Below are 24360 nucleotides of genomic sequence, written 5' to 3' on the forward strand. Positions count from 1 at the left end.
TTGTTATCAGCATAAAAGACACCTGTCCACAACATCAAACAGTCACACTCCAAACTCCACTATGGTGAAGACCAAAGAGCTGTCGAAGGACACCAGAAACAAAATTGTAGACCTACACCAGGCTGGGAAGACTGAATCTGCAATAGGCAAGCAGCTTGGTGTGAACAAATCAACTGTGGGAGCAATAATTAGAAAATGGAAGACTTACAAGACCACTGATAATCTCCATCGATCTGGGGCTCCACGCAAGAACTCACCCCGTGGGGTCAAAATGATCACAAGAACGGTGAGCAAAAATCCCAGGACCACACGGGGGGACCTAGTGAATGACCTGCAGAGAGCTGGGACCAACGTAACAAAGGCTACCATCAGTAACACACTACGCCGCCAAGGACTCAGATCTTGCAGTGCCAGACGTGTCCCCCTGCTTAAGCCAGTACATGTCCGGGCCCATCTGAAGTTTGCTAGAGAGCATTTGGATGATCCAGAAGAGGATTGGGAGAATGTCATATGGTCAGATGAAACCAAAATAGAACTGTCTGGTAGAAACACAACTCGTCGTGTTTAGAGGAGAGAGAATGCTGAGTTGCATCCAAAGAACACCATACCTACTGTGAAGCATGGGGGTGGCAACATCATGCTTTGGGGCTGTTTCTCCGCAAAGGGACCAGGATGACTGATCCATGTACAGGACAGAATGAATGGGGCCATGTATCGTGAGGTTTGAGTGCAAACCTCCTTCCACCAGCAAGGGCATTGAAGATGAAACGTGGCTGGGTCTTCCAACATGACAATGATCCCAAACATACCGCCCGGGCAACGAAGGAGTGGCTTCGTAAGAAGCATTTCAAGGTCCTGGAGTGGCCTGGCCAGTCTCCACATCTCAACCCCATAGAAAACCTTTGGAGGGAATTGAAAGTCCGTGTTGCCCAGCGACAGCCCCAAAACATCACTGCTCTAGAGGAGATCTGCATGGAGGAATGGGCCAACATACCAGCAACAGTGTGTGCCAACCTTGTGAAGACTTACAGGAAACGTTTGACCTCTGTCATTGCCAACAAAGGATATATAACAAAGTATTGAGATGAACTTTTGATATTGACCAAATACTTATTTTCCACCATAATTTGCAAAGAAATTCTTTCCAGATCAGCCAATGTGATTGTCTGGATTTTTTTTCTCATTTTGGCTCTCATAGTTGAGGTCTACCTATGATGCCAATTACAGGCCTTTCTCATCTTTTTAAGTGGGAGAACGTGCACAATTGGTGGCTGACTAAATACTTTTTTGCCCCACTGTATATACTTTAAGAACTCTAGTTAAAGTAATACAAAAATAAAGCTAACCAAAAAGCATTAAACTTTTAAATTATAATTTAATTACATAATTATAAAAATCACATGGCAAAAATGATTTCACCTTTTATATAGATTGAAAACATTTATTGTAGTGTACAGAGTTCATTATTTGGAACATAAATGACCGCACAGTTACAATTCACCACAAAGATACATTTTGTTAAGGCGATTTTTTTTTTTTTTTTGACAATCCCACAGAGGTGCCTACCTTGTCAAATTGTAAGCAAACACATTATCATAATCCTGATCATCAGTCATATTGGTTCTATTGCTGGTTAAAAAAACAAAAAAACACCACAGCCTCTCTGTTCTACTTACTTTTCATCTGGAGCGGTCTGTTGTAGTACATGAATAACACCCAGTATCATTTATCCCAGAAGACTTAAGGAGACAGCGTGCAGGGCAAGGCTACGACACCCTGCACTTACAGTGTAAGGATTCTATAGAGTCGTGTGGAAATCATCGCTCCTCTCTGCAATAATGAGGACCACACAATGCTGCAGAAAGATCTAGAAAAGGTATATATAAACAATGCTGGAGGAGATATCTACAAAAGATGTGTATATATAAAAACACATATATATGACATACTGCCAGGGCCTCCAGAGTGGAAAAGGAGGTGATTGGGCCAGGTTTCACTTTTAAAAATAGAGTTAAAATTTCCCCCACGTGTCCATCTATGTGGATTAGCAACAGTCCATCTTCTCAGAACCACCAATCAGCAGCTTGTGCTGAAAAAGGGCCTGGAAAATCTTAAGACTGCCATTGTTTGCTTTTATTTTTGTGTTGGACAGACTGAGAGGAGGGTTTTATTTTTGTCTTTACTCCTATTGGCAGGAAGTCACTTTTATTTCCTGTTCTGCTGACAGGAACAGGAAATGATGGCCAATCTCTGCAATGGGGATACAGCAATAAAACACTTTAGTGGAGTGCGGAATGGTTAGCACCCCCATACGTTTTTTAGTGCCGTCTCTGCCTATCCTACTAAAACCCTGGGAGCTTGGCACATGAAGTACCGAATGAAGGAGGATTTGACTCAAGGTAAATAAATTTTTTGTTTACTTCACAAGGCTTGTGAATCACATAGTAACTGGATTTAGGACTTGTTCAGACTGTCATACAAAAGCATTAAGTTGTACATTGAGAGCTGGATTTTCTCTCTAAAAAACAGCTAATTGCTGTGTTCCAAGGTTCTATGGCAGGAGGATCGCTAGGGTCAGATGCAAATGTTCCACTTTCTAGTTGAAAGTGGAAAATTCCTGTAAATTACTTTCTTTATAGACAGGCGGTCAAACAGAAACAATTGTGGTAAAATGATGAGAAGTCATTATATTACCACAATTCAGAAGACATCTCTATAGAATAACATAAGGAAAATGCACTAAAAACCATTTCTAATCTGGAGCCAAAATAAAAATATTAGATCAGAAAAGTTTAAGAAATCACAAAGCTGCCCCCCACCCCTACAGCTGACATTGTTGTGTGTGGCCTAAGACATATATATCCAAATTTTAAATGATCTAAATCACATGCAAGCATGTTCCATTTTTGCTGAAATTTTACACAAAATTTAATAGATATGGTCAGTTTCCATATTCAGTGATTTTCAGGGGACCATTACTGGCCCATGTACATGTGCATGTGCATCAGATGTACTAAACTGTAAATAAGCAGCAAGCCAGCAGGACATCCAAATATCCCTGTAAATTAACAAAGTGAATGTATACCTCTCCCACTATATCTGCCACTGATCGCGTCCTGAAGACCTACCACTGCCTTAAAGTGGTTGTAAAGGCTAAAGGTCTTTTTACCTTCATGTATTCTGTGCATGAAGGTAAACAACTTTCTATGTGCAGCAGACCCCCCCCAAATACTTATCTGAGCCCCGTCTTGATCTAGTGATGCTCATGAGAGCAGTGGCTCTCCTGAGTCTCTTCCTCCTCACTGGCTGAGACAGCAGCAGGAGCCACAGGCTCCCACTATTGTCGATTACAGCCAGTGCACCAATGATGAGAGGGTGGGGCGGAGCCACGCTCCCTGTGTGAATGGACAGTAGTGGCTCGGGATTACGCCTGTTTGTTTGCCCCCATAGCACACTGCTTGCTATGGGGGCATTCAGCAAGAGGGAGAGGTCAGGAGTGCCGGCAGGGAACCCGAGAAGAGGATCCCTGCTGTTCTGTGCAAAACCATTACACAGGGCAGGTAAGTATGACATGTTATTTAGAAAAAAAAAAAATCTGCCTTTAATATTACTTTATGACATTCAGAATCCAAGACTTCTGCGTTTGTTGGATGCCTGTTTCCCTAGCCACACTCTGTGGTTTCTTCTGCCCAGCAGTGGGACAAAGCATGCGATACACCCAGAAGTCTTGGATGCTATAAATTCTTTAGGCAGCAGCAGCTCTTCAGGACAACAAGCAATGGCAGCTCTAGCAGTGGAACAGGTAAGTATTAAATTTTTACTGGCTTTTTTTTTTTTTCAGAAATGACAGAAAGCGACTTTAGAACTGAAAGGTACCCATAGATATTATATAATATTTGATGAGAAATAGGGAGGTTTATGAGGCACATACGATTGTAGAAGACTTCTTCCAGGACATCTGCCTGTTTTGTTTTTTTTTTATCAGCTCTGGACATCTGCAGGTGAACCTAGCAAAATAATTTAATTTCCCCTATATTTTACTCCTTAGAAGTTATCTCCCATTTCACTTGTTTGATGGACTATTCAATTAAAAAGAAGCACTGCACATAAAGCTGATAGCATATTTCCCCAAATGTAAATAAAAAGGCATGGTCATTCATCTAATGCCTAGGGGCAGTATGATAGTTACATACAGCACTGGTCAGATGCCAACATCCAGTATATTCAAGTATAAGGTGTAAAATTGTCAGCTATGTGAAAAACACACCCATCACAGAGGTACGGTATATACGGGTACGGGACCGGTTACCTCTCTGTTGCCACAGCACTCTAGAGATAAAATGCAAAATATGGCTTTGAAAAAGTCAATATTTGCATATGGATCGGGAACCTCTTGCACTCAGCACAGACGTCACACGGGCACAAAGTACCAATAATACTTTTTTTTTGGGGGGGGGGGGGGGGGGTTTATAAAGAAATGGACACTTTACATGGTAGTTTAAAAAAAAAATGTCACGTTCCTGGAAATACTCTCGAGATGAGATGCTCTGTTTTAGAGAAAAGGTAGAAAAGATTCACTTTACAAGGCTGTAACATGGCCATTTCAAATATTCAAGCTTACTGGAGTTGAGATTGTTCATAGTAACAGTAATGCCCAGAATATGACAGCAAGTGAACAAAGTCGCTATACATCAAAGTGCATTTTCAGCCTTCACCATTTAAAAACAAAAAGGGTCGAACAACATATAAATAGCTAAAATTGAGGACACATGATTAGAACCTCAGCATCATTCATGGTATATCAAGGAGGTTATGCTGGGAGTAGAGTTCTTGAGTAAAGTCATAGACATTACAGACATATGGCATAGCTTCTCCAAGCATGTCCACCACATCTTCTGTAGTCCCAACATTCATTACCTCAAAGAATGTGTTCCGAGTTGGAAGGACCAAGAAGGCTACATTTGCGGTTTTACGTATAAGCCAAGGGTGATAGTTGGCCAAAGAGTCATTGTAGGCCTCCGCGCACAGGGTGGAGGTCGTGCTGTCCTCCTTGCTGGTTCTCAGCTTCTCCAAAAAGAGTTGGAGCCAGCGCAGGGCCCGGTGTAAACGCAGAATGGTGCGACAGCCTGATTCTGGGTGACTGCCTCGTTTATTTAGATCAACCAGGTTAGAGCTGAGCTCGTATTCCACCATGGACTGGAGGGTACGGTAACGCTCTCCGTGTTCCCCAGCCAAATACTTTTCCATTATCTGGATTTTGCTTACTGCATCTTTGGACACAAATGAAAACACAGTTCCCAGACTGTTCATAAACCTGATTTTAAGAAAAAAAAAATGCATCTTGATATAAAGGATAAAAAGAAAAACCATAACCAACACTTCGTACATTACAGTTTTATGATTTATTGAAACAAAAATATTTTACCACTCCACCAAAAACTGTTCTCACCTAGCAGCGTATGCTGGCATGTTTTATAAAATTCTAATATTTGCCAAGCTGTTGTGGCTGTAATGAGGGGGGGGGGTCTAGATCTTGCAGTTTTATTTTTTTTGTATAAATAATTATATTGAACATTTTTCAGTATTTTTTTTAATTATTATTATTATTGACATACTGCATGGCCTCTCTAAAAATTTCCAGCACATCTTCTGTAATTCCATTATTCTTCTATTCTTCTGGAAGAGCCAGGAAGGCACAGCTGCAGATTCAAGGAAACCTGAACGGAGAATGTGTAGGCTGCCACTGCTGACTTCCCCTGCAAATGCCATTTGCCTGGCTGTCATGCTGATCCAAAGGCTTTGACATGCAGTCAAGTTGTGACTTCACTCTGCTTTCTATTTTTCATATTTGTTCAGGGTCAGTTACTCAGAAAGTACTAAAGGCAGAGACACCCAGGTATTTAGTATTCTTATTAGCAGGACAATAATGGCAGAACCCATATGTCTCAGTGTACGTCTATTCCAAATCATGATCTAAGAGAGGTAGTTGGAGACAGTGATGCCGATGTGCTAAAGTAGTTGAGAATGTTCACTCCAAAAACTGAAGATTTAGTTCCATTATCGAATCGTGCAGAAGAAATAAACAGGAATGTGTCTTTCACACGACTAGATAATTAAAGTAAATTTTGAGTGAACAATTTAGTAATTTTGTCGCACTGTTATTGTAGGCCTCTGTACACAAGATCAAAGTCTTTATGCCCTCTGTGCTGGTACTCAGTTTCAACAGAGATGGACCCACTGCCAGCACAGGGAACTGAAGCCTTTTATATGGTGCAGACACACACTGGGAATCTTTAGCTGTCTTCAAGCAGTATAGTTATATGTTGTATGTCAAATAGTTTAGAGTTTGGGTCACAGCAGTGTGACTGCACATATGGGACAGAGCTATGACCTCCATAGGGGAGATCTCAGTGCATGAGAAATACAAATAGCAGTAAATGATTCAAACCACCAGCATCAACCAAAACTAATACCAGCTGTAGATCGTCTTGTACTGTACAAATTGGGCCAAAATGTAGTAAAAGCAGATATTTGATTCTTACAATATGGTGGTGTAAGTAAAGTATGACTGGGGGGGGGGGGGCGCGGTGTTTGAGAGATACAAAAAGGTAATAACTGTGGGGGATGAGCTGATGGAGACAATGTGCAAGATGTGTTTTTATTTAGGCTTTTATTGCTGTATCTCTAGATTTGTCCTGTTTACCATTATCATTGAAAGTTAAAGAAAATCCCAAAGTTTGGGTTGTCCCCAGAAAAGTAATAGAGGTGAAATCTTCCATTGGGGATATTAGTTCTGGTCACGTAGGGGGGCACAAGGGATTCTCTTAATTTGCAGGGATTTCATCTCACTTCCTGTTTTGGCTATGGAATAGGAAGTGAAGGTAAATCTACCCAATGGGTTAGTGATAGGAGAAAAAAAAAAAAACACAAACAAAAACAGAGAAGTTAGAACCCTCCCTTACTCTATTTAAAATACTAATTACAAAAAAAAAAAAGTAAAATACTGCTACAGGGTGGCAGGGGTGCACAAAATCACGTATATATACACGTGATTTCACATTTCTGGGTAGGAGGCGCACGCACCCTACCCGTGCCGCCATTTGCTGCCTCGACTGTCAATCACTGGGGCCCAGCCAGGGATTACTCACCAGCACCCGGTGATCGCCGAGTATTAATGACAGGAGGGACCTGTATGTAAAAAATAGAAATCTCTCCCCTGTCATTACTAGTAAAAAAAAAAAAAAATTCCAATATATGTACCGTCATTTGTAAACGCTATAACTTTCATGTAAACCAATTGATTTACACGTATTGGGATTTTTTTTTTCTAGCAAAGACATGTAGCAGAATACATTTTGGCCTGAATTTGACGAAATCTGATTTTTTGTTTTTACTGGATATGTTTAATAGCAAAAAGTCAAAAATATAGTTTTTTTTTCTCAAAATTGTCGGTCTTTTTTTGTTTATAGCGCAAAAAATAAAAACCGCACAGGCAATCAAATACCACCGAGAGAAAGCTCTATTTGTAAGAAAAAATGGACGTAATTTCATTTGGGTGCAGCGTTGCATGACCACGCAATTGTCAGTTAAAGTAAAACAGCACCGTATCGCAAAAAATGGCCTGGTCAGGAAGGGGGGGTAAATCCTCTGGAGGGCAAGTGGTTAAACTAAAAGACCATGTGTTTGTAGTGTTCATATACCATGCCAACTGATCAACATTGCAGATTACATTTTTCAGCAGATTACAAAATTATTTGACTGGTTGCTTTGACTTTTCATTTCATGCACTCAGAAGGTTTTTTACCTTCATGCATAGAATTCATGAAGATAAAAAAAAACCTGAGCCTTTACAACCACTTTCAGTTCTCATCTTCTCTCCTCATCTGTAGTGGTGGGTGGAGAAAGCCCCCCACCTTAACATACAACAGGGCATATGTAGAATAGCTGAAAGGAAAAAGTAGATATGACAAAGGCATTTAGCTGTTCCCAGGTGAAGTCCGAATGTTAGCTGGGCAAACCAAAATCCATGTGAAGCTCACAAACTAACCGGGTTCTCACCTCACCAATCCCTTCCATCCGCTCAGATAATGTTCTACTAGGACATCTTGGTCATCATCCACTAAACAGGACTTGAAGCTGACCAGGACCTCCTGCAGTGAGAACTTCTCCTCTGTGCTGGACATGGTAAACTGGTCTTAGTATAAATGTTCTTCAGCTGACCTGTATAAAGAAAAAAAACAGTACAAATTTTGTAAAACAGTAGAGATGTAGAACAAAAGCTAACTAGATTTTTAAAGCCCAACTATGGGCTAGATTTTGTTTCCAGGTGTTGAAAAAAAAAAAAATGTAAAACAAAACACTTCTGGCCCTTACAGTCACTTGTAATCTGGACATATCCCACGTAGCACCCCTTCTTCATGTCTTACGGATTGAATCATGCCTAGCATCACTTAGCCTAAAAGACGGAGGACAATACTATGAATTCAGGGTATCGTGTCCGCAGTCTCCGGTCATCCCCTGCACTGTGTCCGCAGTCTCCGGTCATCCCCTGCACTGTGTCCGCAGTCTCCGGTCATCCCCTGCACTGTGTCCGCAGTCTCCGGTCATCCCCTGCACTGTGTCCGCAGTCTCCGGTCATCCCCTGCACTGTGTCCGCAGTCTCCGGTCATCCCCTGCACTGTGTCCGCAGTCTCCGGTCATCTCCTGCACTGTGTCCGCAGTCTCCGGTCATCTCCTGCACTGTGTCCGCAGTCTTCTGTCATCCCCTGCACTGTGTCCGCAGTCTCCGGTCATCCCCTGCACTGTGTCCGCAGTCTCCGGTCATCTCCTGCACTGTGTCCGCAGTCTCCGGTCATCTCCTGCACTGTGTCCGCAGTCTCCGGTCATCTCCTGCACTGTGTCCGCATTCTCCGGTCATCTCCTGCACTGTGTCCGCAGTCTCCGGTCATCTCCTGTACTGTGTCCGCAGTCTCCGGTCATCTCCTGTACTGTGTCCGCAGTCTCCGGTCATCTCCTGTACTGTGTCCGCAGTCTATGGTCATCTCCTGTACTGTGTCTGCAGTCTCTGGTCATCTCCTGTACTGTGTCTGCAGTCTCTGGTCATCCCCTGTATTGTGTCCGCAGTCTCTGGTCATCTCTTGTACTGTGTCCGCAGTCTCTGGTCATCTCCTGTACTGTGTCCGCAGTCTCTGGTCATCTCCTGTACTGTGTCCGCAGTCTCTGGTCATCTCCTGTACTGTGTCCGCAGTCTCTGGTCATCTCCTGTACTGTGTCCGCAGTCTCTGGTCATCTCCTGTACTATGTCCGCAATCTCTGGTCATCTCCTGTACTATGTCCGCAGTATCTGGTCATTTCCTGTATCGTGTCTGCAGTCCATTGGTTCAGAATATTTTTTTTATTGTTTTTCTCCTCTAAAACATAGGTACATCTTATGGTCAGGTGTGTCTTATGGAGCAAAAAATACGGTAATTATAATAATTGTCAATATACAAAAAAATTCCTTGAGGATGAGAAGGAATGCTTTAAGCGGTATGAAATCCAAAACCAAAAATGTAATATATTGAATCCTACCAATTTTCAGATAAGGCAGCTACATTTATTTTCTTTTTTCAACTTCATTTAACAGACTGAGTTGAGCAAAAATGGCAGTTAAAAGTGTCGAGACAAACCATTTACCACTGCCAGGAGTGCTTACAGTGGTCAGCTTTTTTTATGTATATCCTTTATGTCAAAAGGAAAAGAAACTTTTGTTCTAATGGCTTAAAAAGTGTTAGCTGGAGTTCAGCTTTAATTTGTTAGTCAAATCCATAAATCTGCTAGTCCATCTAACTCTTCCCAGACTGACAATACTGCTGTCCAAAGGTGTTGCTGTTGCTCTACTAGTGGAGTGGAGACACCCCAAGACAAAAAAGTGTGTAACTGGCCAGATCACCGGGTGAAAAAAAAAAAGCCCAAAGAAAACGAATGCAGCCACCACATTAAAGAATGGGTAAGTGGCAATATATAACATTTTTCTTTTGGCGTTAAATACTGCTATAATTACTGAATTCACATGAAGCATCACCTCTGACCAATCACAGAAATGACCCACAAAATGCACTGGGCCTCATTTATTAAACCTTGTAAAAAAAGAGCCATCTCAGTCTATCTTTCCCATAGCAATGATCTATTATCTGCCTGCTGTATTCCAGAGGAGCCAGAATCCAGCAACAGAGACCTGCGATGTCTATACACATCCAGAGAGAAGGAAGACACACGTCTTCACCTCATTAAATGTCACCAAGACGCACTGTTTGTATGACACGCATCACAATACAAAGGCCGCTAAGATGGCCTCCCACATCCTGGAAGCCTTCTACTACAGCTCCAGCTCTACAAAAGACAAGTCAGGCATCTCATTCTCTCAACACCCATTCAAAAGAGTCAAGCAAAGTCATCTACAAGCACCGAGTGACTAATGCTACCCTACACATACTGCAACCTTTCTGAAAGGGAATTCATACGTGACCTATTTTTTCTGCCAAAGGATCTGTTCAGCCTGTGATCCTGGCATAATGAGATTAATATAATTGTGTTTGGTCTAGGCACTTGCCCATTAGGTCAATGGACAATGAAACAACAGCAGCACACTGATGAGGTCATCACTCTGTTCTCTCCTCCTGTCAGTAAGCTTTTAGTGTTAGATGGACAGTGCTGTACATTGCAGTAGAGCCATGATTGGCTGGCAGTGAACCCCAACCTCTCCCAGTTTGAGAGCTGTAGTGAAGGGATCACATTCAGATACTGTTGAAACTTGTATGTAAAAACATATGCAATTACTTTTTAATGAATCAGTCGCTGGATTCAACTCCGTTTTTGATTTAAAGTGTTACTAAAGGCAGGTTAGTGTTTAAAGAAAATAATAAACATGTTTTACTCACCTACAAAACTATTGCTCAGAGTGGTTCCAAACCTCCTCTTTTGGGGTTCCCCACCAGTGATTTGGCTCCTCCTCTTCTCCGTGTGCCTCCATAGCAAGCTGCATGCTATGGGGGCACACATGCATGTTTGAACCCAAGCGGTGTGTGTCTATGGAGCCAAGCTACATAGACACGCACAGTGCTGCTTGCTCCCCCACCTTCAACAGCATTTGATTGAAAGCAGCAGAAACCAATGGCTCTTGCTGCTGGCCATGTAAAGAGAAAGAGAGGAGAGAAAAGATGCAGTTGTGCACAGCACTGGATTGATTGAGGACTCAGGTACTATTTGGGGGTGGAAAAAGGGGGGGGGTCACAGCAAGCTGTAAAAACTTTTTTCAAGAAATGCATTAGGGTAAAAAACATTTTGGCTTTAGAACCACTTTAAAGATCAAGAGTTCAGTTTTACAGTGAAGGGCCAGGAATTAACTTTTTTTGCAAATTTACATTGCTCCAGCTTGGCTTAAACTAAGTGTCCAGGTCTCTAATTGCAGGAGGTGGAGATGGTGACATCACCCACTTCACCTTACCACCTCATCCAATCAGAGAACACCTTGTATTCATTGAAAAATACAAAAAAACATTCTCTGAAGACCTCTCTCTGTTCGGTGTACAGAGGGGAAGGCATTAGAGCAGCAGAGGGGAAGGCATTGGAGCAGCAGAGGGGAAGGCATTGGAGCAGCAGAGGGGAAGGCATTGGAGCAGCAGAGGGGAAGGCATTGGAGCAGCAGATGGAATATCGCAGTGATCACTACTGCTGCAGTGGTTGTCAGCTTCCCCAGCAGTCCTCTGGATATCAGGTATGGATATTTACATCAAGCCAAGCTGGACCGATGCAAGTTTAAAAAACATTTCCTGGAGTTCCTCTGTAAAATCCTACTCTGTCATGCAACGCTGTATCCAAATGAAATTTATATCATTTTCAAACAAATAGAGCTTTCTTTTTGTGGCATTTGATCACCAATGGGTTTTTTATTATATAAAAGAAAAAAAAAAAAAGTGAACATTTTTAAATAACTTATTTTATAACTATAAAAATATATCCAATAAAATCAAATTTCTTCATTTATTTAGGCCAAATGTATTCTGCTACATGTCTTTGGTAAAAAAAAATCCCAATAAGTGTATATAAATTGGTTTGTGTGAAAGTTTTATGGTCTACAAACTATAGTAAATATACTGGAATTTACGCAGCTTTTACTTGGACTGCCTTTCACATTTCTTGAGTTGCTAAAATGTCAGGGCAGTACAAAGAAAAACGCCTTTTTGGAAAGTAGACACCCAAAAGGTATTTGCTGAGAGGCATGTTGAGTCCAAGGAAGATTTTTGTTTTATTATATTTACATGACAACAGACGTCAGCATGCACGCCCCAAACCCGGAAGCCAGGTGGCGATGTATGGGTATGTAGCCTAGTCTGGCTGTGCCGCCTCCTCGCAGTAAATGTACTGTGAGAGGGCGACAAGTAGATAAACTGTCAATAACCACCTCCCGCCCACCATATAAGGTAATGACAGGCGCAAGGCGGTTCTCTCGTTCTGGGAGGATGACATATGATGTCCTCCCATTCTAACCGCGCATGCGCGGCTCCGGGCACATGCAGTGCGGCAAACAGTGGTGCACTGCGTCCCTCGGACACAGCGGATCACTGATCAACGGAAAGAGCCGAAGATGTCGGCTTGGTCATGTGATCAGCTGTGTCCAATCACAGCTGATCACATGTAAATAGGGAAATCCCGGTTTTCGGCATTTCTCGCCTCACGAGCTGTCACGCTGACAGCTCGAGAGGAGAGCTGGTAATCAGCATTCCTCAGAGGGGACATGTACACTGATCATCAGGGGATCAGTGTGCCCTGATGATCAGTGTAGCCCCAGCAGCGCCACCTGTCAGTGTCCATCAGTGCCAGCTGTCATTGCTCATCAATGCCAGCTGTCAGTGCTCATCAATGCCACCTGCCAGTGCCCATCAGTGCACATCAATGCCACATATCAGTGCCCATCTGAGCTGCCTTTCAGTGTTACCCATCAGTGCCATCTATCAGTGCCAGTCAGTGCTACCTATCAGTGCTGCCAGTCAGTGCCGCCTACCAGTGCCAGTCAGTGCCGCCTACCAGTGCCATATATGAGTGCTGCCTTTCAGTGCCCATCAGTGATGCCTGTCAATGTCCATCAGTGCCACCTACCAGTGCCTCCTCATCACTGCCCATCAGTGCCACCTATAAGTGCAGCCTATCAGTGCCCATCACTGCAGCCTCATTAGCGCACATCAGTGAAGGAGAAAAATCACGTATTCACAAAATTTTATAACAAAAACTAAGAAAAAAAAAATTTTTTTTTCAAAATGTTCAGTGGTTTTTGGTTTGTTTAGCAAAAAATAAAAAACCAAGAGATGATTAAATACCACCAAAATAAAGCTCCATCTGTCTCAAAAAAATGATAAAAATTTCATATGGCTACAGTGTTGCATGACCACACAATTGTTATTCAAAGTGCGACAGCGCTGAAAGCAGAAAACTGGCCTGGCAGGAAGGGGGTATAAGTGCCCTGTAGGCGAGTGGTTAAAGGCAAAACTTTTTTTTTTTCGTTTTGGATAGAGTGCAGAGGCATTAGAATATCTGCTGTGTCCCCATTAGGCAGATTAACCCTATCTGTCCTGTTGACATTATTATTACAGGTATTTATATAGCGTTGTCAATTTACGCAGAACTGTACATATATTGTACTTTCACATCAGTATACTATGATCAAAAGTGAAAGTAAAACCCACATTTTGGGTTGTCCCCACAACAGGAATAGAGGCACAGTCTTCAAATGGGGACACTAATTCTGGTGACACCCCAGGATTTCCTAGGACAGGAAGTGAAGGGAACTCTCCTCACTGGGACACAGACGGCAAAAAATTCTCACAGTGGTTATAACTCTCTCTATACAAAATGTAGAAAAAAATGTCTTTAGTGACACTCAAGCTGGAAATGCCAATCATATTCCCCAAAATATAAAAGACTACTAGAAGGGGTCTTTATATATCATTGCACAAAATACAATAATCAAAAAAAGGAACAGCAAAAAAAAATGTTCATGTAACATTGAAAACTGCTTTAAAGCTGAACTCCAGGAAACACACAAAGCACTCCAAGACTCAAGGAAGAATAAACATTACAAATGTATTTAGATATTCCAAATTAAAAAGGTATGCGCTAATAACAAACTTATACAAAAGTGTATATCATCATCCAAAAAACATTAGTGTTTTAAATAAATAATTATAGTGTCCAAACATAAATTAGTGTCCAAAAAAAATATATATATATATCTTCAGTGACTTGAAACAATTGTGAAAAATCCACCACCAAAGGAGATTAAATGAACTCACCAGAGATAATGGCTGGTCAGATTATAAACTGCCCCTTGATGACGTCGGTGTGATGAAACCTGTTGGGCGTAGTCTACTCGATGTGGACGTTAGTCTACTCGATGTGGACGTTAGAGAGCCTTGCTGTTCTGTGCTGTATGGGAGAGATCCGCGGTGAGCGTTAACTGTATCTCAACCCTTTTTTGCGATTGAAGCTGGTGTCTGTTGGACACCTTGTTTGTGAGTTTCCTTATACCTTTTTTATTAAAGAGATAAATGAAAAAAAACGTATTGCACCATTATGTTCTCTTTTTTGTCCCTGAGTGTACTGCATGCTCTCATGGAGGTATGAGAAAGAGTGGAGAAGTTCATCATAAGAGCTTGGGCTGCAAAGTTGTTTGGCTGTGATTATTATTATCTGGAAGTATCTGAAACATCACCATATCTATTTGGACATCGGGTTCATTGCTCCCAGAGCACAAGCGTTGTTGCTGGTTTATAATCTGACCAGCCATTAGCTCTGGTGAGTTCATTTAATCTCCTTTGGTGGTGGATTTTTCACAATTGTTTCAAGTCACTGAAGATATATATATATTTTTTTGGACACTAATTTATGTTTGGACACTATAATTATTTATTTAAAACACTAATGTTTTTTGGATGATGATATACACTTTTGTATAAGTTTGTTATTAGCACATACCTTTTAATTTGGATTATTGTTTCCAAAATTTATTTTGGGTGGGATATGCTGCTGACATTTTGGTGTTTTTTGTAAGTGGCGCTTTTTTCTTTTTTAATTTGGTATTTAGATATTTACTTATCCAGGAGTTCTTCTTTAACATGTGTATTTGCTGCGGATATTGTGTAGTCTCCTAGATTGTAAACTCTAACAGGCAGGGCCCTCCGTTTCCTCTTGTACCAAATTGTATTGTAACTGTAATTTCTACCTTCATTCTGCAAACCGCTGCGCAAACCGTTGGCACTATATAAATCCTGTATTATAATAACAATAGTTTCCCCTGTATTAAAGCAGAACTAAGGCTACGTTCACACTAGCCTTGTGTGCAGGCGGCAGAGAGGCGTTTGGGAAGCGTTTTTACCGCTTCCCAAACGCCTCTGCCAATTCTGCACATTACAGCACATGGTGCTGTTCTAACAGGAGCGTTTGCGTCGCGTCGCGGCAAAACGGACGCCTCTGGTCGAGTCAGGAGGCTTTGAAGCCTCCTATTCTCGCCTATGGTGCCGCTCCGCAAACGCCCGGCCGGCGTTTGCGGTGCGGTTGCGACGCGGTTGCGGGGTGTTTGCGGAGCGGTAACACCACTCAAATGCATTATAGGCGTTTGTGGGGCGTTATTAACGCTCGGCAAACGCCTAGCAACCGCCGCTAAACCGCGCATGCGGCGTTTGCGGAGCGTTTGCCGAGCGTTAAAAACGCTCCGCAAACACCGGACCAACGCTTGCCAAACGCTATAGGGGCGTTTGGCAAGCGTTGGCAAAACAGCCTAGTGTGAACGAGCCCTAAATCCATTGATTTAACGGTTTCCCAAAACAGTTACATTCAAGACATGCTGTGAATGATAACTATCACAGTTGCTTGTGCTCTCAACCAATCTGTCAAGCCATCAATACCGGTGTCATAACTGATTACATGTGCAGCATCATGGCAACGGCAGATCAAACAGAGGATAAGATGGCAGCTTCCTTCGCTGTAAGGATAGGAGGTTTAAGGGCCGGGCTACCCATCCACACAAACACGAGTACAGTATACAATAAAACAATATAAGGGCATTTCCATATACTTTTCATATAGAAGAATTATAAAATCTGAAACCCATAACATTCACAATTCTCTCTCCATTGATTTAGGTTGAATCCTGTTCGCTCCAAAAGAGGTGAGCTCCAGAAACAACCCAGCTGCGGACTCCAAATGTAATCTTTAACCTGTTGCCACCCACCTAATGCATATGTGCCGTGACAAAGAGGGTGGGCTTTAATGCAGAGCTTCTTTGCTGACAGTGTGTTCAATGAGTAGTCCCAACACAGCGACTGAGTGTCAGAGAGTCCCAAGTTCATAGCAATGATCAGGAGTTGTGACAGCTAATCACAGTGGTCACAAGATCACCCGATCATTCCAAACTCCTAGAACGTACAGACAATATTAAAGGGATGCCAGGACTGGGTGGGAAGGGGTTAAAGTAAATACCGGATTTCAAAAGCTCACTTCTCTGTGATTGGTAAACACAATTTCCACTTATTGATGGTTTGTAAATACAACACATAACTTTCTACATGGGTGAACTAAACCCAGTTTCCTCTTCACCTTTCCACCAACAAGATATTCCATGGATCAGGTCAGGCGTGGGTCATAGTGTGTGCCCGGGACCTGTTATAAACCAGACCAAACTGGAGAATAGACAGGAAAAGCACAGAGGTCCTAATCCTCCCCTCTACCCAAAATGGGTCTGTTGTGATTCCATTACAAGAAAAAATAAAACCTTTAACCAGAAGTCATAATATAGTGCAGGGGTGCTCAACCTGTGTCCCTCAGAGCACTCTGATGTGGCCCTTGACCTCAAACCAGGGCAGCTCACTTCTATTATATCCTGCATGTTGGTGCACTTTCTGAAAGCGCACCAAAACTCCTGAATGCAAGTGTTTTGATGCATTTTCCAAAAGTGCATCACACCTGCAAGATATAAGAGAAGTCTATGGCAAATTGCAGTTACCCCATAGGACACCAGCAGGTGCACTGTGCTGCACCCATGTGGTGAGTAAATCGCAGCACATCAGTGTGAAAGCAGCCTTATAGGAGACTCAGGACAGTAAGGGCTAGTTTAGGTTTGCAGTTTGGGGGAGCTGGTAAAGCCCCACCGTTGAGACTTTATTTTTGCCACACACCCCCAACCACTGGTGTAGCGTCAGGGGCCCCAATGGTGACCCCAACCCATGTGGCCTCCCTTCAGCATTCTGTTTTACACTTGGACAAGAGGGACGGCATATACAGGAACCTCTCCATTTTCCTCCTGCAACCGCAGAAAGCCGGCTTCTCCTCTCCTCCCTCCCGCCGGCATTCAGCAGCTGCAGGAGAAACATTTCATTATGCTATTCAAAATAAAAAAATTCTAAGCTCGGAACCATTTCATTTAATTGTGGCTCATGACCGGTTACTAAATCACTTAAGTGGCCTTCGCTCTTCAAAAAGGTTGAGCAACCCTGTTATAGTGGATCAGTTTCTACGGAGGCTCCTGGCACAGGGTAAGCTTGGCATGCAGAATAGTTACATTGCACGGTCTACCAGCTATGCATGGCAAGGATCTGAACTGCCCAACACAAAACAGAAATGCCAGCCATGAGTCTGAACTACCAAGTCACGGGTCCAAACTGCCCAATACAGGGCAGAACTGTCAAGTCACGGCTCAAAACTGCCCAGCACAAGAAAGAATTGCCAACTACAGGTCAGAACCATGAGCTATGGGCCAGGACTGCAAACCACAGGTCAGAATTGCCAGCCATGGGTCAAACCTACCCAGCACAAGACAAAAGTGCCAACTAAAGCTCAGAACCATGAGCTATGGGCCAGAACTTCTAGCCACGGGTCAGAATTGCCAGCCATGGGTCAAAATTGCCCAACACAAGACAGAAGTGCCACCTAAAGCTCAGAACCATGAGTTATAGGCCAGAACTACCAACCACAAGACAGAGTTGCCAGCTGCTTGGTGGCCGATAGGGCTAAGGACTGTTACCATGCTGATTTGGTATCACCAAGGCTATGCACTGCCCTCGGGCCCCTCCACCTCTCGATAATGATGTCACTGGTTCAGGGGAAGAGGGGCAGGGATGACATTTTGGAGGGGTGGGGGTAGATTGGATGCTAGAAAGACATGCTATTTAGCTGTGCTATGTTCCTGATGGCAGTTCACTGTTCAGTTTGGAGGCAGAGCTATACAGCCAACATTGACAGATATCAGTAGTTGTGTTGAAGTCCCTGACCAGGAAGACGGTAATTAGTTAAGCGGGGAGATAAGAGCAGGGTCAAAATTCATCTGGGAATATCTATCGACATGATAAGGTACAAGCAGATTTCATTCCCAGAAACTGTGTGCGTCCACCAATGTCAGACCAGAGAGGGTGTCAAAGTACAATGAGATGGCTTCTACTGGATGAATCAATGACCACAAGGGTTCTGGAACTCTAATGGCTCATTCAAGCTAAACACATGCTTGCTGGAGTACATTGGGTAGGAGTGGTGAGGAGAGCTGGAATACATTGTTGTTTCACATCACAAGACATGCTGCAATTGTATGAGCCTGATCGATCTATGTAGATCATTGCAGCACAGCAGGCATGGTGTGATTGAACCCCAACTAGTCAATAAGGCCTCATGAACACAGGCAGAAAGAAATGCCGCTGTTAGAGACATCTGGCATCTTTTTTTTTTTTTTTTTAACACCTCTGAAAGCAGCTCTTGGTTATTGAATGTGTATATACACATTGTCTGGTTTACAGGTGTATTTCAGAGCAGTGTTGAGGGACATAAAAAAATGCCCCAAGCCTGCATTCAGAGCGCAGTTTATCAGCCCACACATGTGTAAACACGCATGTATTCCAATGGACAGAATTAAGTAAACTCTGGCTAGTAGAATGCGTTTATGCTCAATGTCACATACATAACATTAGGGGCATATTTTCTGTTCGAAAAAAATCCAGCATATTTGGAGTAAAAATTCAAATGCCCGTACATAAAAGCATTTGCATGCCGCCAAAATCTCATTTCACAAACCTGAATGACCAAAATAAGAATCCTCATTATATAAAAGTGACAGTTATTTTCAGTGGAGACAATGAGATTTTAAAATGGCAGTCACATGAAAATAAAAAATATCCTTGTGTAAAGCTTCTTGTATGGAGCCTATTGGTTTTTACAATGATAGTCCCTTAGGCTGGAATGCTAGCTGCGTGCTGATCTGATTACCAAGTTTCCTGTGAATGAATGAACTACAACTACCGTCTTCCACTACGGCAGACAGCTTGTAGTTCTCAATGAACTGCGAGGGTGCTGGTGAGCGCTCTCATAGTTCATCGATTCTTCCTAGACTTCAACTGTCTGTATGGGAGGTATGGGCAGACAGCTGACAGAGTATGCAGGATCCTGGCACTGCGCCTATGATCTGCTGATCACGGGTAAAATACTTTACAGCTTGTAGGGTAAAAAATAATAAATGCGCTATACCAAACAATTGGGCATAATACTGTGTTTGAACTAAAATTCATTTTAGTGTATTGTTACTGAAAATATGTGTTTGATAAATAACTGCACAAACACCATGCCACGTGCAAAAAATTGCCACTACCACCATTTTATTCTCCAGGGTTTCTGCTTTCAGAAAAAATATGTTTTTTGGTTGGGGGTTATGGTAATTTCTAGCAAAAAAAAATTATATTTTCAGCAATCATGCCCCACAGTGATGGACGCGGTTCAACCATTTTGCTCCAAACCCTCCATCTTGTAGATCCTACTCCCCCTCTTGAATCATCCCCCTTCCTCTCTGAGAGCCACAGTGACATTTGGTCGGTGTGTGTGTTGGAAGTGTCACAGGCAGGCCAGAGCACAGTAGGAAGCTCCGAGCTATAAAAAGTCTCTGAGCTGGGTGCCGGGCGGTCTAAAAAGCTGAGCAATCTGGCACCTTGTAAAGGGATAACCCAAGCCTGCCCCTGAGTTCAAAGACATTCCAGAGGAGTCAAACTAGTTAACACTATTAAAACCATTTTTCCCCTATGTCTCATATCTTGGAATATGAGAGACTTACATAAAAACCAGGCATATCTTCAGATTGGCCACGAGAAGCCAAACAGTTTGATATGTCACTCTTCTTGGCTGGAATATATAGGAAAGCAGAAAATTACATCTCTTGAACCATTCAAGTATGTATTCCATATTTCATATCTAACCGTTCCTCAGATGCGTCTGCATATTAATCTACCCGCGGATGGAATGTTACTTGTGTCTAGGAAAAGTTATGAGCCAAAATATGAGCTACGAGAGATTTTGGTTCTAGTTTGGGTCTCCGCCCAGACAACCCCTCCCCAAATGAGGCATTGGTCCTTGGCTTCAGAGACACCCCCTGCTGGGGGACTACAAAACAGGCTGTCAGGCCTAAGAGTGGAAGTTGAAGAACTCTCCCGTTTAACATCAGAACCAACTTGCCCTTTTGCTTTGAAACTTGATCTGCTTAACCCAAGGCTCATTGGCAAGTACTTTAACCCATTAACCTTCTTTCTGTTACCTCTTTGCTGTGCTATTGTTCTCTGTATATTTATATATATTGGTTACATCTTTTTTTCTGTAAATATTTTTATTGCACCCTTTTGACCTTTTAGTAATAAATCTTTCTTTCTGAAATAGTTGAACTGTTTCTATAGCTCGTTAATGCAACTTACGAATTCCTGCCTCTAAAAGAGCGCTACTGTGTGTGTTTAACCCTCTGTATAACCTGTCTGCGGTGACAGTGCTATACAGACGATTATTTCAACCATCATAGTGTTATTGCTGATATTGCCGAGTTTCCTCTATCTCTGTACAAAAAGGGGGTGGTGGAAGTGTGAAGGATTAATTGCGTAATTAACCTAACCCAGTAACAATCGCTCCCAGTCTGCCGGTACATCGATTTGTGGTCCATTAGCTGGAAAATCGTTGTGCAGGGTGCAGTTGGGCGTGGCATTGTTACGCACGTGACATCGCAGTTTAGACTGGCTAGTCCTTCGGTCATGAGTTTGGTAAGAAGGGCTGGGGTCTGACGCGCGATCGTCACAATAATATCTGATTTTAACATGTGTGCAGAAAATAAAAATAAAAAATTACCCCTGTAGGCAAGTCTTTAAAGCGGATCTCCAACCAAACTGTATCTGAAACCATTTTCCCATGTAGTTCTAACGATCGGGGTCATGTAATAAATGAGGGCAGAGTACATACACGCCATGTGCCCGAATCCGACACAGATATGGAAAGGTTTTGTTCAACAGTTTTTCATTTTTAATTTTAACCACTTGCCCTCCTGAGGATTTAACCCCCTTAATGACCAGGCCTCTTTTTGCTACTCAGTGCTGCACTAATTCAACTGATAATTGCGCGGTCATGCAATGCTGCACCCAAACGAAATTTACGTCCTTTTTTTCACACAAATAGAGCTTTCTTTTGGTGGTATTTGATCACCTGTGCGCTTTTTATTTTTTTTTAACCACTCAAAGTCCAGTGATGTACCAGGTCGTTGCTAGTCCTTGTTGGGTATATATACTATGTTCTTTTTTTTTGTATGCAGCCTGTGGACTGAATGAAAAAAAGAGAAGAAATCTCTGCCAGAAAAAGTGTGTGGTATGCCCACCATTAGAATATACCGCCCTGCATCCACCCACTTCTAATGGTGGGCACACATTAGGTCACACTTTGCCACAAGCGCCAGTTGCAAGATTGAACAAATGTCTAAACAGTGGCATGCTTGAATAAAAATTGTCCACGTATAAGTGGTACCCCATATAGAGAAATGATGAAACCAAGTCCCAAACTATCTTGCCACTGCTCCCCATGTAGTCTGGGCATCTGGGGGGCTCCACGTGACTATCTTTTCCCTCGTAAATCCGAACAATACTTGTGCTCCCCACCTCACCGGCTTGTACTACACTTATGGGACTCGCCATGTCGCCAAGTCATACTGCAGTGCTGGTATTTATTATTATTATACAGGATTTATATAGCGCCAACAGCTTGCTCAGCACTTTACAATATAAAGGGAGACAATACAGCAACAATACAGTTCAATACAAGAGGGATAGGAGGGCCTGATCCTGGGAGCTTACAATCTAAGAGGTATGTGAAAGACCAGGATGTACTAGACCGCTGGTGTCGCCAGTTCACCAAAAGGTAGTTCGGCACTAGTACTGGCACTCAGCTGCATAGGAGAGTCCTCAAAATTTACTGACAAGTGCTAACAGAGATCAGGCCTGATTCTGCCAACACTGCGGTTTTGTGTGCAATGTATCAAGTGACAGTAACCTACTGACACTGCACTTGCTGGGGGAGAAGGGGGGTAAACGTAGGGGCTAAACGCAGGTGCTGGCAGGTGCCAGGGCTGATCCCGCTAACGCTGCATTTTTGGGGACACTATACTAATGTGAATGCTGGTATAGCGCTGATTTGATCAAAGATATTGATCCGTTCAGACACTATACTAGCAATGGAGGTTTATTGTGCATGAGCGTGTTCCTGGCAATCAAGGGGTTAAATGTGATGACTGGTGTACTGATGAGCAATCGGACGCTATCTGGGAGGGGCGTGAAAACCACGGAAGCGCTAATCGTGTGTGTGTGTGTATTATATATGTGTGTGATTTTGCGCACCCATGTCGCCCTGTAGCAGTATTTCTACTATAGAGCGGTCAGGAAGAGGTTACATAAGCGGTTTCTGTTACATCGCTGCGTTACTTTAACTGGCAGTTGCGCGGTCATGCAACACTGCACCAAAATCAAATTTACATCTTTTTCCCCACGAATTGAGCTTTCGGTGGTATTTGATCGCCTGTGCGTTTTTTATTTTTCGCGCTATAGAAAAAAAAAAAAAGACCATTTTTTGCTACAAAACATATCCAGTAACAAAAAAATTAAAAATCAAATTTTGTTAGAAATTTCAGCCAAAATGTATTCTGCGACATGTCTGTGCTAAAAAAAAATCCTGATACCTGTAAATTAATTGGTTTACGTGAAAGTTATAGCGTTTACAAATGGCGGTATAAACACTGGAATTTATTTTTCTTCTAATAATGGCGGCAATCAGCGACTTATGGCGGTACTGCAGAGGACATTCTGACACTTGGGGGGGAACTGACTTGGGGGTCACTGACATCCCCAGTGACACCAATACAGTGATCTGTGCAAAAAAAAAAAAAAAAACACACTGACACTGTACTAATGGCACTGGGGAGGAAGGGGTTAACTTTTTTAGGCAAAGGGTTAACTGTGTGAGGAGAGCCCCCTACCCGATATGCAAAGTCACGTTTATATACTTGATTTTGCGCAGTGGTGCCACCCTGCCGCAGTAGAAGTACTGCGCCTGGTCTGCAACGTGATTTTGACATGTAAAGCCAACCACTAAAATCTTCTACAAAGGGAGATGGGTGGGGTCTTTACTGATCACAGAGCTCTCGGGACAAGTCAGCCAATCAGGACATGTCTAGGAATTACACTGGAATATAAATATCCTAGTTCTAGCAGGAAGCAACATGGAAAGAATCCCGTCCGACCCCGCACTGAGGACCGTACCTCCCCGATCCGAGGACCGCACACAGCCCGCACCTCCCCGCTTCGAGGACCGCGCACAGCCCGCACCTCCCCGGTCCCACCATGTCGTCCCTTGTCTGCCATGACAACTCACCTTTCCCGGATCCCATGCACCACTCACCCGTCTACAGCTCCGCACTCAGCCCAATTCTCATCTCCCACCTCTACTCATTGCCCGCCAACCACCACCGCCTTCTCACCTTTCCCCGCACACCAACAACCAATGCGGCGCAGGGGAAAGAAAATCAACCGAGAGTCCTTTTAGGAGCCACGCCCCTCAGCAGCGAAGGAGCACTAATTGGCCGGTCCAATTCTAGTAGGCGGGCTTCTGTCCCTGTGACCTGGTGACGTAGCCGGTGTCATGGCGCTGCCCTGTGTAGAGACGTGATGCTGAGGGAGAGGTAAGAGTTGGTTGTTGTGCTGGTTACACGTGTTCTAGGCCACTCGTAGGACCTGGAGAGTTTCTTTATAAATGGGAAGATTCAGGTTCACTTTAATGTCCGTCCCCCCCCCTCCACAAACGTCTATACCCCCAGGTACAAGGGTTGGACAGAATTATGGAAACACCAGGTGAAAGAATGAAATTGTTACCTAATGTGGTGTTGGAGGCCTTTGGCATGGATGAATTGTGCTGGGACTTGACAAATAGGAGTCTTGGATGGGGATAATGGAATCTGACACCACTCTCCATGCAGAAATCATTCCAGCCCTCAGAGATGGCGGA

At 43.1% G+C, this 24360-nt stretch overlaps 2 protein-coding genes across 6 annotated transcripts in view; one reads left to right on the forward strand and one right to left on the reverse strand.

Moving 5' to 3' along the window:
• Positions 1 to 1355: 1355 nt before the first annotated feature.
• CPTP (ceramide-1-phosphate transfer protein) lies at positions 1356 to 23904 on the reverse strand. Of its 5 annotated transcripts, none has more exons than XM_089675951.1 (4): positions 23731 to 23751; positions 14328 to 14460; positions 8059 to 8220; positions 1356 to 5314 (listed from the first exon to the last, which is right to left on the reverse strand). In XM_089675951.1, the coding sequence occupies exons 3-4, from the start codon at positions 8181 to 8183 to the stop codon at positions 4792 to 4794; spliced, it is 648 nt and encodes a 215-aa protein (XP_089532077.1). In that variant the 5' UTR covers positions 8184 to 8220; positions 14328 to 14460; positions 23731 to 23751; the 3' UTR covers positions 1356 to 4791. The 5 variants fall into 5 exon arrangements, with proteins under 5 accessions (XP_089532077.1, XP_089532076.1, XP_089532078.1 ...); XM_089675950.1 differs by lacking the exon at positions 23731 to 23751 and adding an exon at positions 20117 to 20171; XM_089675952.1 differs by lacking the exons at positions 14328 to 14460; positions 23731 to 23751 and adding an exon at positions 23837 to 23904.
• Positions 23548 to 24360, forward strand: part of INTS11 (integrator complex subunit 11) — a 54577-nt gene continuing 53764 nt past the window's right edge. The window contains exon 1 of the mRNA XM_089675948.1: positions 23548 to 24037. The gene's annotated coding sequence lies outside the window, so the exon portion shown is untranslated. The remainder of the gene's footprint in view (positions 24038 to 24360) is intronic.

The sequence above is a fragment of the Staurois parvus genome, unplaced genomic scaffold, assembly GCF_062004578.1.
Source record: "Staurois parvus isolate SC_StPar_1 unplaced genomic scaffold, SC_StPar_1.0 ptg000160l, whole genome shotgun sequence".
Lineage (NCBI taxonomy): Eukaryota > Metazoa > Chordata > Amphibia > Anura > Ranidae > Staurois > Staurois parvus.

Excerpts from the sequence above, each read along its gene's own strand:
- CPTP (XM_089675952.1), bottom strand. The coding sequence starts at position 8,183 with ATGTCCAGCACAGAGGAGAAGTTCTCACTGCAGGAGGTCCTGGTCAGC. Across the intron at positions 5,315-8,058 it reads GGATGGAAGGGATTGGTGAG|GTTTATGAACAGTCTGGGAA; the intron begins GTGAGAACCCGG and ends TCTTAAAATCAG.